A 19,912-nucleotide genomic window follows, 5' to 3' on the forward strand; every position below is an offset into this window, starting at 1 on the left:
AAGCAGGAATATCAAACGCCTTAATCAATATTTTGTGGAAGCAGGTATATCACAGGCCTCAATCAATATTTGGTGGAAACAGGTATATCGAACCCCTTAATCAGTATGTTGTGGAAGCAGGTATCTCACAGGCCTCAATCAATATTTGGTGGAAACAGGTATATCAAACCTCTTAATCAGTATTTTGTGGAAGCAGGTATATTGCACTACTCAATCAGTATTTGGTGGAAACAGGTATATTGAACCCCTTAATCAGTATTTTGTGGAAGCAGGTATGTCGCAGGCCTCAATCAATATTTGGTAGAAACAGGTATATCAAACCCCTTAATCAGTATTTTGTGGAAGCAGGTATATCACAGTCCTCAATCAATATTTGGTGGAAACAGGTATATTGAACCCCTTAATCTGTATTTTGTGGAAGCAGGTATATCGCAGGCCTCAATCAATATTTGGTAGAAGCAAGTATTTCATACCCCTTAATCAGTATTTTGTGGAAGCAGGTATCTCGAAGGCCTCAATCAGTATTTTGTGGACAGAGGCAGCAGTCCATGGTGGATTTTATGACAGCTCTGTTGCACTGCTGGAGCCTTATATAAGCCTACAGTAAATAGGATTAGCATGATAAAAGATTAGATATTGTATACACATCTATACATCCGCGTACTCACTGGTCTCTGGGGAAGGACGCTTATCACTTCTTGGACACTGTAGTGGTTTATTCATTGCAGCTGCCATCAAGTACACACATCTAGCTGCACTACCTATACAAACAATGCAGGAAAAGATTAAAATAAACATACATTCAAAATATTGAATAAATATCAAAAACATTATATAAACACATTTGCCAATATTTTGAACAGACTTAAAATGTAATCCAAGCTCTGTTTACATTTATGTTGCAGGCCCTGTAGAAAATGATATCAGATTTGACAAGAAAAGATCATCATGCGGCACTGTTTCCTGTCAAAACAATGGAACCTGACGGACTCCACTTTATGTTTTGGTCCATTGTTCACCTTCTGTATGGAAAGTGCAACGCATGTGTTATCTTAACCGTATGAAACTGATCTCTGATGGGATTCACTGTCAAATGCACAGAAACTGAAATCTGTTCAGGGAAAACTTTTGAAATTTTGTAATAAAGACCAATTAAGAAAAACTATTTTTAGCCCAAAATTATTAGAATACAATAATAAAATGAAAGTCACCAAAGGTGTCCATAGCCTTTAATTATAATGAAATACAATTTAGTTGAACGGCATGACGTATGTTGTCTTATAATATTCTTTCCAGCATTATAACTTGAAATGGCAGAGAACCGTAAGCTTTATTTTATAGTAATCTCCCAAAATCCCCAAGCACTAAAATATCAGTATAGACGTCATTTGACATCGGATACAGATGCTGCGACTATTTATTAAAAAAACAACAAAATGTAAGAAACTTTTAAATGTTTCTTCCCTCTAGAGTAAATGAAGAGGCGCCGCAAGATCATCCCCTCATATGTTATTACTACATCACTATATCCTTATTTTTAAGGTTCTGAAGTTTAATAAAGATAAAATTACATATATATTGTATGTGACTGAAATCTTCTTTACACGCAACCTGAGGAAATACAACTGGAGATCATATTAAATTGTATTATGATAGGTTTCGTCAATGTGGCCCTTTTGTGTAATGTACAGTGTACAATGAGATTGCACTCTTCAGTCTCTTAGTTGCAGGAGTACGACAAATAAGGCAAAGCAAATGACCCTGTTTATCTAAGCCTATATTCCACCATTTACTATGAGAGAGAAGTGATAAGAGCGGTTACATGGTAGTACTGAATCATGAAATCATGATTAAAGAGCACCTATCAGCAGGATCAACCCAATTAGTGTCCAGTAAGGTTGATCCTGCTGGTTTAAATGATACCTGAATTGTCAAACTTGTTTGTGGCATTCCAGAAGAAAACAGACTTTTATTCTTTATGCAAATGTCCAGAGGGGCGTGGCCAGCACTGGAAAGCTGAGCAGCTGAGGTGTACCATGGGGCTAGGCCCCGCCCATAGTGCACTAAAGCTGTACTGATTTTTAGTAAGCTCTTGGTATCAATACTTTTCAGATTATGATGCACACCATACTTGTACCATAATTTGTGACTTTTTTAAAGTGGAAAGAAAAGGGCTAGTGCTTGGTGAGACGTGGGAATCTCTGCTCCCAGTCATATTTACTATAATTTACACAAGAAACTGTTGTACATTATAGCTCAAGTATATGCCAGCCCCTTAATAATTAATTTGTCAGAAATCTGGAATGTCAAGATTTGCATTCCACGTTATTTGGGAGTGTTTGATGCATGCATACTGGGAAACTGGGTGAGGCAGAGAGGCCCATACTAAGTTTTGCTATTGGGGCCTATGAGACCTATGTGTCACGGCTGAGGATGGGGGAAATCCTCAGCCGTGTGAAGCCCGGTGATGTTACGGCTGCTTGGCCATGAAGACAGGATTAGGGAGCAGGTCACCTCCTAAACGCATCCCTAACCTGACCCTGGCTCCTAGCTACATGAGCCAACCTTGATGGTAGGAGGGCCCATGCTCCGGAACCTAAAAGTCCCTGCTAGCCCTCAAGATGACCCTCACCTAGGAGCTGAGTAAGACAAGCCCACTCCTCCTAGACACGGAGGAGCAGGAGTCTCAACGGCCAAGCTGCAGGAAAAGGGGAGACATAAACAGCTCTATGGATATGGCAGGTGAACAAAGAGTTCCACCTACCTGCCACAGCCTTGCTGACTGGATCCCTGTGTTAGCAGGGTGCAGATCACAAACGCATCCCCACACAGGGACCCAGATCCATAGCTGCACAAAATCACATATAAAACATCACACGGACATCACGCATAACTAGAAATAACTTAAAGCGACATTATGGTTATGACCAGAGGGGGTGGCTCTTACTGGCAGGTAATAAAGACATGAGGCTGCTCTCAGCTAAGCATGGCTGAAGCAACCTGCAGGCCTGCAAAAGCAGTGAGGCTTTATAGGCCAAGAAGCCACACCCCACAGTCGGACACACCCAGTGCACACACACACTAGGAAGGAGATTAACCCTTCCAACACCAGGGAAGGGAAAACACCACTTAAAGGAGATGTGCACACAATAACATAAAAAGGAAGTGCACACATACACACATAACACAAAACCGCATGCACAACGTAGCGAGCTGCAATGGCACAGCTCAGCCTGCTACGCTGCCACATACACACTGTTGCCAGCGGCAACCACAGGTGAGGCAAATACCACAGCCCTCACCTGTGATTGAACACCAAAGAAAACCGCTGACAACCGCATGCGGTTCAAGAGTCACGGTCATAGCCATGGCCGTGACACTATGTACATCCCTGTGCACAGTCATGCATTTTCACTCCTCTTTGTCAAAAGATGTATGATTTCCGTACTGCCAATGCCCTACAGCAGTTGTCCACCCTTATCAAAACCTTTCTCTTATGTCTCCTGGACTTCTCTGCACCCATGTTGTGGAAAACTATCATTCGGATCAATATACTCTCTCTTAATTCTAGACTATCCTAAATAAAACCTCACATATTTAATAATATCATTTATCACACCTGTCACCTCAGCCAATGATTCACCTGCAAAGTGACTAGGCTGCCCATACCTTTTAATGCCACTTTACTCTACTTACACTGCATGTGTTGGCATAGATACTTGGTGGGTGACCATCTCATGCAGATTTAGTGAATGTTAGGCAGTGTGTATGGAACTTCTGTATTAACTGAACAGATTTGACTTGGGGCTACTCCTAAGGGAGTTATCCTGGCAGTCATCTAGTCTTTATCCTTTATCCTCTGTAGAAGGATCTAGACTTTGCAGGGGAACCACCAGGCCACAACCTCCTGGAGTAGGCTCTGTTTAGTTGACAGCTGACCCACAGGGGTCAAGAGACACCAGGCAGAGTGCTGAGGGAACTGGAAAAACCTTAGGGACAGTCTGAAGTCAGAGCAGGCAGCTCCGGGTCAGTATGGCAATTAGGCAGATGTCAGGTTGTGAATGGTCAAATCCAGGAAACAGGCAGAAGTTGGTACACAGGCAAACAAATGCATAAACTTACACTTTATAAGACATTAGAAGACTAGGATCTATTGCTTAGGCACTTTCCCACGGGGAAGAGGCCTTAAGTGACCCAAGGTGGCCAGCCTTTAGCTGGTGGAAGATTAGAATGTGTGTGTTGGCTCTTTAAGAGCCAGAGGGAGTGCACATCCTATGGGCAGAACGGGAGAGGCTTAGCTGGCAAGCAGGCCATAGTCTTCGTGGAGTGAGAGAGCTACCCTGGCTGCTGGGCCCGTTGGGAAGGACAGCGGTAGGTGAGTCTGGGACCAGGAGCACTGGACAGGTAGGGGCTTAAGAAAAAAATGGATTGTACTTACAGCAACAACAAAGATGAATAATTACTAGTGTTGGGCAAGCATGCTTGACTGAACACCTTTTTCACTTGAGCATCGCTATGCTCAGCACACGTGTGATCGAGTGCGTGTGCTCAAGCGTGATGCTCGAGTCTCCTCTCCGCACGTTTGTTGGCTGCTACGCAGCCAATAAACGTTCGGGAAGGTAGTGGAACTCACTGTAATGCCGTAGCCATGTTGATTACTGGCATTACAGTGATTGACTGGCCGGAACTCGTCATCGGTGCTATATAGCAAATTAGTGTTTCACGAAGTGGATGATGATGATGAGACACAGTTGCCAATAAGTCAACTGCAATTAGTGTCTCAAGAGGTTTATGATGAGGATGAGTCACAGTTGTCAATAAGTGAGGTTCTTGTTAGGTCAACAAGTCAGGAGGATGACCAGAGTAAGGAAGTGGAAGAGGAGGTGGTGGACGATGAAATCACTTACCCAACCTGGGAAGGTGGCAAGCTGAGCGAGGACAGCAGTACAGAGGGGGAGGGATCTGCAGCACCTCAACAGGCTGGAAGAGGCAGTGGGGTGGCAAAAGGGAGAAGGCGGGCTACACCAAACAGGCCCGCAACTGTTCCCTGGAGCACCTCCTTGCGGCAATCTCCCTTACCAAAGGGTAGGTGTTCCGCAGTCTGGAGCTTTTTTGAGGAAAGTGCGGACGATATAAGAATTGTCATTTGCAATTTGTGCCGTACCAAAATTAGCAGGGGCGTGAACACTAGCAACCTCACCACCACCAGCATGATCCGCCACATGGCATCAAAGCACCCTAATAGGTGGGCCGAATGCCTGGGTCCACAATCAGTGCCTGCGGGTCACACCACTGCCTCCTCTTCCCTTGTGTTACGTGCTGGCCAATCTCCTGTCCAAAACGCAGGCCCGGATGCCTCTCGCCCTGCACCTGGACCTTCGCAAGCACCATCAGCTAGCACATCAACTTCTGTGTCCCAGCGCAGCGTACAGATGTCCATACCCCAGGCCTTTGAATGAAAGTGCAAATTCCCAGCCACCCACCCACAGGCCATAGCACTAAATGCGCACCTTTCAAAATTGCAGGCCTTGGTAATGTTGCCATTTAGGTTTGTGGACACTGAGGCTTTCCGCAGCCTGATGGCGGCGGCAGTCCCTTGTTAGTCAGTCCCCAGCTGCCACTATTTTTCCCGGTGTGCCGTCCCTGCCTTACACCAGCATGCACATAACATCACACGTGCCCTGACCAACGCAGTTATTGGGAAGGTCCACTTAACGACTGACACATGGACAAGTGCTTTTGGCCACGGACGCTACATTTTCCTGACGGCACACTGGGTGAACGTTGTGGAGGCCAGGAGCAAGTCGTACCCTGGGATGGCACAGGTGTTACCGACGCCAAGGATTGCGGGCTCTAGTTCCATCAGGATTTCGGCCACCACCTACATTAGTGGCTGCAACCCTCTCTTCTCCTCCTCCACCTCCTTCTTCACTTCCACCTCTGAATTGTCATCTTGCAGCACCAGTCAGTAGCTGGAAGCTGTGCAGCACTTCAGTGGGGAAGCAGCAACAGGCTGTGCTGAAACTAATTTGCTTACGTGACAAACAGCACACCGCCGGAGAGCTGTGGCAGGGTATAAGGGACCAGACTGAACTGTGGCTCTCACCACTCAACCTACAACCAGACATGTGTCACGACCATGGTTATGGTCGTGACTCTTTGGTCGCATGCAGTTGTCAGCGGTTTGTTCTTTGTTGTCAACCACAGGTGAGGGCTCTGTGTTTGTTGCCTCACGTGTGGTTGCCTTTGGCAACATATGGTTGTTGGCAGTGTAGCAGCTGGAGCTGGGGGCTAGGCGGCTCGCTGTCATGGCATGCGGTTGCCTCAGGCAACGTGTGAGTTTAAGTGTTCACTTTCTATGTTTGGTGTTAGGGAGTTTGTTCTGTTTACACTTCTCCTTCAAGTGACACTTACCTTCTCTGGTGATGAAAGGGTTAAATCCTTTCCTGGTGGGTGTGTGGGTGTGGCTGCTTGGGCTATTTAGCTCCTGCTGGATGTCAGAACTCTGAGGGGTACTCCTTCCATGTTTATGCTGGAGTCATCCTCCTGGTTCATTTACCATCTGTCCAGTGAGGGCCACCCTTGTGGTCATAAAAGTTATGCATGATGTTAAGTTGATGTTGTTATCCTTTCTATGTTTATTGCAGCTATAGATGTCCTGGTTACCTGTGTGTTTTGTGGTGTGCTGTCTCCTTAGTGTTTGTGTGGACAGCAGTACTGGTGCATGGGTTCCAGTCAGCGAGGCTGTGGCAGGTAGGTTTGAAACTGGTGTAGTTCACCTGCCATATCCATATGTCTGTATATGTTTCCCCTTTCCTTGCAGCTTGGCCAGTGAGACTCCTGTTCCTCCGTGTCTAGGAGGAACAGGTTGTCTTACCCTGCTCCTAGCACAGGGTTGGTCCTGAGGGATAGTAGAGACCCTAGGTTCCAGAGTATGAGCCCTCCTACCATCTGGGTTGGCTCATACAGTTAGGAGTCAGGGTCAGCATTAGGGACGCGATAGGAGGTTACCTGCTCCCTGATCCTGTGTTCCTGGCCTAGCAGCTTGGCCAGTGAGACTCCTGTTCCTCCGTGTCTAGGAGGAACAGGTTGTCTTACCCTGCTCCTAGCACAGGGTTGGTCCTGAGGGATAGTAGGGACCCTAGGTTCCAGAGTATGAGCCCTCCTACCATCTGGGTTGGCTCATACAGTTAGGAGTCAGGGTCAGCATTAGGGACGCGATAGGAGGTTACCTGCTCCCTGATCCTGTGTTCCTGACCTAGCAGCTACCATCCATCCTCTTACATCATATGGCTGAGAGTTTCCCCCACTCACAGTAGTGACAACATGGTTGTGTCTGATAATGGCCGTAACTTGGTGGCGGCTTTGGAGCTCGGCAAGCTAACACACATACCATGCCTAGCCCACGTGTTCAACTTAGCGGTTCAGCGGTTTCTCAAAACCTACCCCAATTTGCCTGAGCTACTGGTGAAGGTGCGCCTCGTGTGTGCCCATTTCCGAAAGCTGCCACCGATCTTGCAAATGCCAGCTCACTGACTGTTGTGCGACGTGAGCACGCGCTGGAACTCCACGTTCCACATGTTGGCCAGGCTTTGTGAGCAGCAGAGAGCAGTAGTGGAATAGCAGCTGCAACATGGTCGTCTCCTTTCCGGTCAGCTTCCGCTCTTCACAAGCGACGAGTGGGCATGGATGTCTGACCTCTGTGAGGTTTTACGCAACTTTGAGGAATCAACACAAATGGTGAGCGGCGATGCCGCTATTATCAGCTAATCCATCCCACTTCTGTGTCTACTGAAACGCTCGCTGCTCACAATGAAGGCGGATGCTTTGCATGTGTAAGATGTGGAAATGGGGGAAGACAGTACACAGGGTGATAGCCAGACCACATTCGTCTTCTTAGCGTGAATTGGATGATGATGAGGAAGGAGAAGCTGGAGACGGTTGCCTCCGCTACAGAGGGTAGTACCCATAGCAGGTTTATTCCATCTGTTCAGCATGCATGGGCCGAAGAGGAGGAAGAGGATGAGGAGATTAAGAGTCATCCTTCTGACGAGGACAGGGAAGTCTTGTCTGTTGGGACTCTGGCACACATGGCTGACTTTATGCTATGCTGCCTTTCCCGTGACCCTCACTTTATACGCATTTTGTCCAACACCGATTACTGGTTGTTCACCCTTCTCAACCCCCGCTACAAAGAGAACCTTTCAAGTCTCATTCCTGTGTTGGAGAGGACTAGCAAAATGGTGCAATACCAGAAGGTTCTTGTGGAAAAATTGCTCAAAAAATGTCCAGCTGACAACGCTGGCAGCAGAGTACATATTTCCTTGGGAAACCAAGGAGGGGAGAGGAGGGGAACACACAGCAGTTCCAACAGAGGCAGGGCAACACTCTTCAAGGCATGGGAAAGTTTCATGACACCCCGCCAGCACTCTCACCCTGATGCGCGGCCTAGTGTCACACGGAGGGAAAATTTTTGGAAGATGGTGAAGGAGTACATAGCAGATCGTGGTAGCGTCCTCAGTGATCCCCCTGTACCTTACAACTATTGGGTGTCCAAGCTGGACACGTGGCATGAACTGGGGCTCTACGCCTTGGAGGTGCTGGCCTGTCCTGACACCAGCATTTTGTCAGAGCGGGTATTTAGTACTGCTGGAGGCATAATAACTGATAAGCACAGTGGAAAGTGGCTGAACATAAAGGCACTTTAAATGTGGCTTTTATGGTGTATTGAATACACTGTATTCCCATGCACCCCTTCCACCACACAAAAGGGTATATGGTTCAATCTTCCTTTTCTCGTCCTCCTCCTCCATCATATCAACATGCTTATTAGGCTGTCCTCGCTTCTAATGTTTTAGAGGGTCAGCTCAGCAGCAGACCCCCATCCCTAAAGTTTTAGAGGGTCACCAGCAGGCCCTTGCCCATAATGTTTTAGATGGTCAGATCAGCAGAAGGCCCTCGCCCCTAATGTTTTAGATGGTCAGATCAGCAGCAGGCACTCGCCCCCTAATAATTTATTTATGCACAAAACATCTTGTTTGCATTCCTACTTGTGATTAATATTTTGACATCTCCATTGTGACAGATGAGAAAACTAATTCAAATTTGGAACACCGTCACCAGCCTGACAAATCCTTCCTAGGAGCTTGTAGATTTTGTATTTTAGCCTAGAATTTATAATTTCAAGGACAGAAAGCCTTGTCGTGGTGAAATGAATGTGTTTCTGCTTATGTGGGACTCATTACTCAAATAAACCACTCTGTATTGTAAATCTGGTGTGATTTACAGATATACTGTGCATGTGTTTAATGAAAAAGAACAGCTTCAAATATGGCTGAATGATTTATTTTGGCAGCTTAGTACAAAAATTTAGATGGTTACAGTCTCAATACTGAGAAATCCAAATGAATTAAATGTAAATTATTATTCATGCTAAGTAATAGTTACAAGAACTCATGCAATCAATGAATCTATACTAGTGAAATTATAAGGAAGGTCACCTTGAAAATGGGCACTTATAGAATTTACAGGAGAAGATCTATCATTGGTAGCTGTGCCCAAGAGGATAGATTCCCAAGTATCACGTTCATACAGACCAGAGGAGATAACACCAGGTGTCATAGGGCAACAATGCCCTATGATCTGCTGATTTTAACTAAATACAATCTAGATGCAATACATTCTGACATGAAATTTAGACATTTAGATAATGATATGTTTGAGGAGTCTTAGATGTGATGCCCCATCGGCACCCTGATCTAAGGGACACACATATCCCCAGCCTTCAGAAATCCATATTAATCTGTAAGTAGAAATTATGTTAAGTGACTGGCTTTTGGGGTGGCCAGAATGCTTGTGTTGCTGCTCTCCAGAGGGGATGGTAAGGCATTGTACACCCCAATTGGAAATAATTCTAAAGACTTTGCTTCTTTACTGGGGGAACTCAAGTGTAAAACAATACAGGCAAGGCACTGAGCTGGCTTCTCCAGTCTCTTCCCTGCCAGAAGAAGGTTCTATGCTGATCTGTGTTAGTTGTCCCTTTCTCTCAGAAGGCTGGTGGCCCAAGGTCTGTGGCTTAGTCATCCGGCTGGCCCTATGGTCAAAGGGCTGGTGACCCAGGGTCTGTGGCAGAATATCCCCATCTCAGCATCTTCTTTTGGTCATTCGTGCAGTCTGGCAGAGTCTCTGCCACTTAACACGGGTCCCTATCTGCATACAACTTGGGGCTCTAACTGCTCTCCTTACATGCAGTTTCTAACTGAACTAGAACCTTCTAGTGGGAGGGATAGAGTGGAGAATCACAGCCTAAAGAGAAACATTGCTACAATTTCAGTCTGCCATAGACTTGTAGTGCCTCAATACAAGTCAATGGAATTGACTAATCAGTTTTCTCAGACATAAACGAGTCTTCATACATAAACAACAGAGCTAAACGAGCCAAAAGGTCAGTGTGTCTGTTTTTTCCCTCCAAAACTTTGCATACTCTCTTATAGTAATTGTGGAGGATTTCTTAGATCTCTGTGCATTGCTAGTCCCAAAGTCACTCAGAAATGGCTGGCTGTGCATTAACCCTTTCCACTGTGCAGTTCAGATACAATGCAATAACAGTGCAAATAAAGAGGATATATTACAATAATTATAAATATTTACTATACATTAATATTGTATTAATATTTGCTGTATTCATTTTTCCAGATACTACCTAAATTTATTTTGTGTGTGTGTGTTTTTTTTTTGTCAGTTGAGCAGCACTGACACCTGGCATGGAATGAAGGAAGATTTATTGGCAAATCCCAAGGCTTCTTGGAGAGTTAGATCTTTACTCAATAGGTAGCCACTTTCAATAGGTAGCGCTGGTGAGATGATTCTCTATTTTGGGAGATACCTCTTAGCATATTTGTTTCCCATGGAGTTCTGGTCTCTTTAAGGAGATTCAGCACTCTGCCTAAGCCTCTCCCCATTGAAGCCATGGGTGTTAAATGGCCAAGGTGCTTGTCTGCATGTTTTTCCATATGAGACAGGAAGCCATAAATGTAGCTCAGACCTGACTTACCCGTCCGTCATCCAACTGTGAAAAAATCAGTACATACTGTAGATATGACAGAGCAGTAATACTCACCACAATGTATACTATGTATACACAAAAGATGTCTTCAGTAAAGCATTTAGCACCCTTTCACATCTTAATTACAGCATGTTCCTATGGTTTGCTACAGACACATTTGGCTTTGGTATATCTGTGAATACTTCTTTCTTTCATGAAGACATAAATCTGTGTTTCTTGCGTTGGGGTTTACGTCTGATGTGTTCTTGATATCCATTTTTGGGGTACATATAACATTAATTATAATAAATTATATCTAATTATTAATATAAAATTGTTATAATTCATTTTTTTTATATATACACTGCTCAAAAAAATAAAGGGAACACTTAAACAACACAATGTAACTCCAAGTCAATCACACTTCTGTGAAATCAAACTGTCCACTTAGGAAGCAACACTGAGTGACAATCAATTTCACATGCTGTTGTGCAAATGGAATAGACAACAGGTGGAAATTAAAGGCAATTAGCAAGACACCCCCAATAAAGGAGTGGTTCTGCAGGTGGTGACCACAGACCATTTCTCAGTTCCTATGCTTCCTGGCTGATGTTTTGGTCACTTTTGAATGCTGGCGGTGCTTTCACTCTAGTGGTAGCATGAGACGGAGTCTACAACCCACACAAGTGGCTCAGGTAGTGCAGCTTATCCAGGATGGCACATCAATGCGAGCTGTGGCAAGAAGGTTTGCTGTGTCTGTCAGCGTAGTGTCCAGAGCATGGAGGCGCTACCAGGAGACAGGCCAGTACATCAGGAGACGTGGAGGAAGCCGTAGGAGGGCAACAACCCAGCAGCAGGACCGCTACCTCTGCCTTTGTGCAAGGAGGAACAGGAGGAGCACTGCCAGAGCCCTGCAAAATGACCTCCAGCAGGCCACAAATGTGCATGTGTCTGCTCAAACGGTCAGAAACAGACTCCATGAGGGTGATATGAGGGCCCAACGTCCACAGGTGGGGGTTGTGCTTACAGCCCAACACCGTGCAGGACGTTTGGCATTTGCCAGAGAACACCAAGATTGGCAAATTCGCTACTGGTGCCCTGTGCTCTTCACAGATGAAAGCAGGTTCACACTGAGCACATGTGACAGACGTGACAGAGTCTTGAGACGCCGTGGAGAACGTTCTGCTGCCTGCAACATCCTCCAGCATGACCGGTTTGGCATTGGGTCAGTAATGGTGTGGGGTGGCATTTCTTTGGAGGGCCGCACAGCCCTCCATGTGCTCGCCAGAGGTAGCCTGACTGCCATTAGGTACCGAAATGAGATCCTCAGACCCCTTGTGAGACCATATGCTGGTGTGGTTGGCCCTGGGTTCCTCCTAATGCAAGACAATGCTAGACCTCATGTGGCTGGAGTGTGTCAGCAGTTCCTGCAAGACGAAGGCATTGATGCTATGGACTGGCCCACCCGTTCCCCAGACCTGAATCCAATTGAGCACATCTGGGACATCATGTCTCGCTCTATCCACCAACGTCACTTTGCACCACAGACTGTCCAGGAGTTGGCAGATGCTTTAGTCTAGGTCTGGGAGGAGATCCCTCAGGAGACCGTCCGCCACCTCATCAGTAGCATGCACAGGCGTTGTAGGGAGGTCATACAGGCACGTGGAGGCCACACACACTACTGAGCCTCATTTTGACTTGTTTTAAGGACATTACATCAAAGTTGGATCAGCCTGTAGTGTGTTTTTCCACTTTAATTTTGAGTGTGACTCCAAATCCAGACCTCCATGGGTTGAAAAATTTGATTTCCATTTTTTTATTTTTGTGTGATTTTGTTGTCAGCACATTCAACTATGTAAAGAACAAAGTATTTCAGATGAATATTTAATTAATTCAGATCTAGGATGTGTTATTTTTGTGTTCCCTTTATTCTTTTGAGCAGCGTATTTTTTTTTTGCTACTTACCATATGGAAATAATAGTAGCTAACTTATTCTACCAAAGATGTACCGTATATGAACATATTTGAAAAAATAAGGAAAAAGTCTTATTTTTCTTTTTATGGGTGGGAACTTTTTTTTTAAATGAAAACTAATAAACTGATTTGTACTTTTTTGCCCCCCTACCCTTCCCAAGGAAACTTTATGCAACAACTGCTCCTATAATTGTTTGAAATAATGTACATAGTATTTCAAGGAATTGAAATGCAGCTTGCTACAGCCTTTGTGGCTCCACCAGGGGAGTAGATTTGCTATGGATGCGTGGTGTACTCCTCATGTGAGAACTGACGTGGGAGTAGGAGTAGCAAATGTCCCTAGCCCTCTGCTGGACTGTAAGTGCTGGACTGTCTGGCGCTCAATCCTGCTATATCATATCCTCCATTACTGCTGTTGTCTCTGACGGCTTGCTACAGGGAGTTAGGGAGCAGGATCCCCTATTTCTGTACATCCTGTGCTTGGGCAGACGTCAAAGCAGCTAGTCTCTGAGATAACTGAGAATTCACAGACTGCAGTGGAGAAAACTGCTAAACATGGCAGATGCAAGTCATATAATGGTCAGAAATTGTGTTATCCTCCTGGACATCAACATGGCAGCTTTTTCTGAACAAATACAGTACCTGATACAAGTATCAGGACCATGGCCAGCACCTGTAATGCTCACTGACAAAAATGGAGGAGGATAATATTATGCTTGAAGTCAAATAGAAAAAGACTTCAGATATAGTCTATATCCTTCTATATCTAAGACAATTAATAGTATATATCAAAGATAGTAAAATTTAATTATTTTATTTTAGTTGTATTCAAATGAATAAAATAGAAAGACAATATTATCAAGCACAATTTAGCTTTTTTTCCTTGTCACACTGAATCTAAAATAAACTAAATGAATCAACTACTGAAGCCACAATTTTGGAGTGCAGGGTTTGATAAACTTCCCCCACAGTACATTGGTATGTCTATAGTAATTGATGACTTTTTATTATCCTTTATCTACAAAAGATTTTAGATTCATTTTAAAGGATATAGATACCCTTTGATATGGATTTTATTTTTCATGTGTCCCTCCTAGTAACGCGTGCTGGATCCGTGTGTCCAGGATGCTGCTGTCCTCGCCCTGCAAACTGCCTAGTGTGTGCTTTTCTCCCTTGCCTGTGTGAGCTGCCTCTATTGGGTTCCTTCCCCTCCCCCCCCCCTCCATACACATCTGCTATGTACACATATCTGCTGCTATCTCTAACACTAAGGATATAGCCACACTATCAGGTTTTTGGATACAGTGTTGGAAGCCAAAACCAAGAGTGAATTTAAAAAAGAGAAGATTATTTATCTGTCCTTTACACTTTCTCTTCTTTTATGATGCACTCCTGATTTTGCCTTCCAAAACCACATACAGAAACCTGATTGTGTTGCCGTACCCTAGGAGAAGCAGTGCTCTGAAGTGCTTTGACAGATTTATATCGTATTCTGTAGAACCAGCAGATAAGTGAAGGACATTCTGCATGACTATTTTAATGGAGACTATTTAGAAAGTCTTTAATCAAAGCTCTAAGGCTGAGCACCCATTCGCTCTCCTTCCCGCTCCCCATTCTTTACCCAATCTTTATACTCCTCACCTTATCTTACCACTGCTCATTCTACTACTTCCCTTCCTCTCTCTTCTACTTCTCCCTTCCTTTATCCCCCCTTCTATTCCCCTCCTTATTATCCCATTTGAGAAGTGCTTTTAATGTTACAGGCTTGTGGCAGGTAGTTAATGAACAGGCTGTTAACTCTATGACAAATACGTGTCTGCTTTATATGAATTAATACTGTGATTTCCTCCCCGTTAGTTTGATCTTAGGTTTGCCACTTTGTAAAATGGAGCATATACTGTATAATTGCTATTCAGCGTATGTATAATCTATGACAAGCTGACTGTCTTGTTTGTATTGCAAGATACAATAAAAAGAGATTGAAAAAGAACTGAAAATTTTTTAATTTTGCATTCAGGAAGCAAATGAACAATAAAAAATCAGGCAAAGGTTCCCATAGCCTTTAAATGTGTTTTCTGTGAGTTACATATTTATGATCTATCTGCAGGAGTCTGACTTTGGGAGCCCCTACTAGTATACTATTGGAAAGCTAGGTCGTTAATATTAAACCCCTTTGTACACCCGGATGTGCCTGTACGTCTGTGGTGCACAAGGGGTGCATGGAATGGGCGTGATCAGAGGGAGGGGACTCCTTCTGACCCCCCAACATCACCCCTCCAACAGCAAAATATTAGGATGCCAATCAGAAGGAATAGGAAGTACAGAGAATCCTCATAGACTGTAATAGTAAAATATTAATCACATGTTGAATTCTCTCAGGGAAACTTAAAAAAAAAGTAAATTTTTTAAAAAATAAAAATAAAAAAAACAACAAAGGAATTAAAAATTCCAATCATGCCCTTTACATATGTAAATATAAAAAAAATACAATATTCAACCATCACAAGAATATTCAAGTGGTAGTGTGCTAGCAGCCAAGGACATGACCATTGTTGCAAACTATTAAAAAATAGAAAAATGCAGCAGCACTCCTACGTGTAGTTCAAATGTGTTGTCCTTTATTCACCAGAAAATGTAGAATTAAAAAAATATATATATTATTGATGTCACTATGTTTGAAAAATGTAACAAAGTTATGGCTCTTGGAAGGTGAAGAGGAAAAGAAAATGAAAAGAAAAAGGAAAACTGGCCTGCCCCAAAGGGGTAATTCTGGGAAAACTCCTTTATGCTATGCAAATACATTTTTATGTTATAAAAGCACAGCCATTGTATTGTTTGGGTTTTAAATGCATTATCATATTCAGGGTCTTACATGTACATTTACATTGCCTCACACTAGATAGAAGACAGGTCACAATATGCTGAAGACCACCACAATGTAAACGGAGCCTCTGTGCTGTTGATAAAAAGGGTGTACATGGGCACTGCCGGTGGTAACGGTCCCCTGAGGGTATGCCTGGTGAAGAAGCTTGCTCAGCTCAGAAACACATTGCATATTTTACATTAAAGCATCACTCCCGCTTTTGCTTATGAATACTGTTTTTCTTTTTGGGACTATTACCAATGGCAGCCCCGGACCCACGCACACTTTCGAGTTATGGCTACTTCAAAGAACTGCATTGTTTATCAGTCGTTGCCTGGATTCTGCTGTAGAATGAGATCCCATCATGGGTAATGTAACCCTGTGTGCTATAGTAATGTTTCTTTTTCCTCAGCACAATTAAATGAGCTTAGTGCATGATCGGAATGGTTTATCCTTGCACGACTTGTTTATAGAAATACCAGGTGTTTAGTGGTATACCTTTCTGTAGGTAGGGGCAGATGCAAGACATATTCATCAATATCTAAAGACACTATTACCTAAGTAAGTTGTGCACAGAAATGATAGGGTCATAACATCAAACTTCAGAATGGCACTCTATGCATAACCCATATTGAACTCATTGGAAGCTGTATAAATCTGTATGCAGTGAGCTCTAGTGGCAGCTACAGGTGAACGGACCTTTATCATTGCACTGCGGCAGAAGTACAGTAGAGTCCTGGCACCCTTCTCCGGGCTGGCTTCATTGTAGTGCGGTGATCACCCTTTATGGCTCTGTGCCACTGGCATATACAGTACCATAGGTCTCATCTGTGGCTGTGTTTGTGCCTCAATGAGTAACTAAACCTGACAGGATTTAGTGGAACGGAGCGGGGTCCTGCCTGTGCCCGCCCTTCTCAACGCAAGGCTCTCTACAGCACATCAGTACAGGAGCCTTGAGCTGAAAGAAGTAGGCACGGGCAGGAGCCTGCTTCACTCAGCTAAATCTGCCAGCGCAGGGCAAGGGCTCTTTTGTTTAAAATAACACACTGCCAGACGGAAGCTTCCGCCCGGCAGTGTGTTCGGTGACGTCACTGGCTCTGATGGGCGTGCTTTAGCGCTGCCCTAGCTGTTTTAGTGGCGCTAAAGCCTGCCCTAGCCAGTCAAACGGCCCATCAGGGCCGGTGACGTCACCGGGCTACCTGGCTGCCCCATGGAGAGCCCAATTCGTCATCGGAACTCCTGAAAATGCCTTTGCACTGCACAATTTAGCGCAGGGCAAAGGAGAGCATCGGAGCATGAACTGCTCCAATGCTCAAGTTAGGGGGCTGCCTGGGGGCAAATGGAGGGATGTCCGGGTTCAGCTCTGAACCCGGGCAACCCCTTTAAGAGGAGCACAGGCAGGAGCAGTGTTCTCCACAGTGGCCAGTAATCTGTACACCAGTACAGCACTGACAAGCAAGCGCTGTACTAGAATAATGATTTTAAGAAGCAGTAAAATCCAGGACTTTGGATGGAAAACAGCATAATTCATTAATAAATTATAGTACAAAATTGATTTTTGGGCTATTTAGAACAGTTTAAAAGAAAATTGTAAAAAAATTTTAGTTACTCTTTAAGTATTACAAATATGTACTTATTTCATGCACTTTTACAGTGCTGATGTATTCTGCAGCGCTTTGCAAACATTAGCATCAGCCTGTCCTCAATGGGGCTCACAATCTAAGGTCCCTATCAGTATGTCTTTGGAGTGTGGGAGGAAACCCATGCAAACACAGGAAGAACATACAAACTCCCTGCAGATGTTACCCTTGGTCGGATCCCAGGACCCCAGTCCTGCAACATTGCTAAGCACTGAGCCACCGTGCTGCTGTGTAGCAAATATGTCATAGATATTACTAATATACAGTGGCGTAGCGTGGGTTGCCAGCACCCGGGGCAAGCCAAAAATTGTGCGCCCCCCAGCTTGTGGGCAACCCCGTTTTAACAGATAATGTAGTAGATCATTTGCAGTCCTATGTAACACCACAGATAACACAGTGATAACTCTCTGAGTACAGATAACGTAGTAGATGTTACCTGCAGTCCTATGTAACACCAGAGATAACAGTGATAACTCTCCATGTACAGATAATGTTGTAGATTCACATGCAGTCCTATGTAACACCTCAGATAACAAAGTGATAACTCTCTGCATACAGATAATATAGTAGATTTCACCTGCAGTCCTATGTAACACCACAGATAACAGTAATAACTCTCTGAGTACAGATAATGCAGTAGATATCACTTGCAGTCCTATGTAACACCTCAGATAACACAGTGATAACTCTCTGAGTACAGATAATGTAGTAGATTGGTGTGAGCCCCCAAAATTCAGAACGCGCACAGTGTGACCTGAAGTCTGGGGCCAGGATGCGGCAGTGAGGGCCAAATTCTCAATCTCCTCCCCCAACTCTACCGTGAAACAGATATGTGCATGGACATTATTATATACAGGAGAAGACCGCACCATACCTGTTACACCCAGTGACGTCTCCTGTGATGTAGACTCTTTCCTCAGCGTCTTCATTCAGAGATAAGACCTCCATGATACCTTCTTTCAGCCACTTCTCGTCTCTACAGAGTTTCACAGAAAAAAATGTATGTACCTCATTTTACTATCATCCTCTCCTTCCTGGTGTCTCAACACTGTCATCCTCCTGCCCCCAATACTGTGCTAGAGCCAGACAGATAGTCCCCCATTCCCCATAATATTATTCCCCCTGTATATTATAAAGACGCCCTCTGTATTATTATTATTATTATTATTATTATTATTATTATTATTATTATTATTATTAATAATAATAATATAATGGCCCCCTCTTTATTAATAATATAATGGCCCCTCTTTATTAATAATATAATGGCCCCCTCTTTATTATTAATGTAATGGCCCCTCTTTATTATTAATGTAATGGCCCCCTCTTTATTATTAATGTAATGGCCCCTCTTTATTAATAATATAATGGCCCCCTCTTTATTATTAATGTAATGACCCCCTCTTTATTATTAATGTGATGGCCCCTCTTTATTATTAATATAATGGCCCCTCTACTCTTATTAGTATGATGTCTTCGGTCCTCCTCTCTCTGCTCCTCCCCCACCCTCATAGTGCCCCCAGTACCTCTGCAATTAGGGTAGGGTACATAAAAAAAAAATACCTCTCTCCATCACAGCTTGTGGCGTCCCAGCGCAGGCGGTCACGAACGCCTTACTGTGCCTTCCCTCTGCGCGTCATCTCGCAAGATCCGATGCAGGAGGTCACAGTGTAATCATGACCGAGTCCTGCGTCGCTCTACTGCCTTATAGGCTTCAGGCCTAGTGGCCTGAAGCCTATGAGGCATAACGGAGGGGACGGGAGTCATAGGCTACCGTGGCCCTCATTAAAATTCCTGCTGCCTGGTGCCCCCTGCAATTTGGCACCCGGGGCAACGGCACCCACGGCCCCCCCAGGCTACGCCACTGCTAAAATAGTTACTGCTTGCACATTGCTCCAAAACTTGGATGATGTTACACAAAAATGCTGATTGCAGATCACAGTATACACTATATAAGTTACATTTTAGCGTTCACATTCCCTGTAAAATACAGTACGTAAATGGATTGACAAGCAAGGGTTTACTTTCTGGTGTTTCACTGCCCCCTAGTGGTAAGCTTAAATAATAAACCTGGAACTTTCTTCTTTGAGGCCTATTATAGAAGAATTCTTACACCAGGGCTCCTCTCTAGAAGAAATCATTATAAAATAAGTGTAGTTTTTTGAATAACTAGTAAAAGAAAGGGGATATTGCTATATTATAGAATATTTTTGAAGAATTGTGTTGCCTGTCTTTGAAATCTAGTGGTCAAGAAGAAATCACTCAGCTCTCCCAATAAATCCTTCAGTTATGGTTCACCTTAGTCAATGAAACTGCAAGTGCCTTAAATATCCTGAAGATAAAGGCTCGATCTATAGCCCCCTCTCCCCTCTCTCCTGAATACAAATCTAA

At 44.1% G+C, this 19,912-nt stretch overlaps 1 protein-coding gene across 1 annotated transcript in view; it reads right to left on the reverse strand.

Annotated features, from left to right (window-relative positions):
* Window positions 1-679: 679 nt before the first annotated feature.
* Window positions 680-19,912, reverse strand: part of LOC120993851 (TRAF family member-associated NF-kappa-B activator-like) — an 81,482-nt gene continuing 62,249 nt past the window's right edge. The window contains exon 4 of the mRNA XM_040422326.1: window positions 680-761. Within this exon, the coding sequence (XP_040278260.1) occupies window positions 735-761 (27 nt within the window). The 3' untranslated portion in view covers window positions 680-734. The remainder of the gene's footprint in view (window positions 762-19,912) is intronic.

The sequence above is a fragment of the Bufo bufo genome, chromosome 3 (assembly GCF_905171765.1).
Source record: "Bufo bufo chromosome 3, aBufBuf1.1, whole genome shotgun sequence".
NCBI lineage: Eukaryota > Metazoa > Chordata > Amphibia > Anura > Bufonidae > Bufo > Bufo bufo.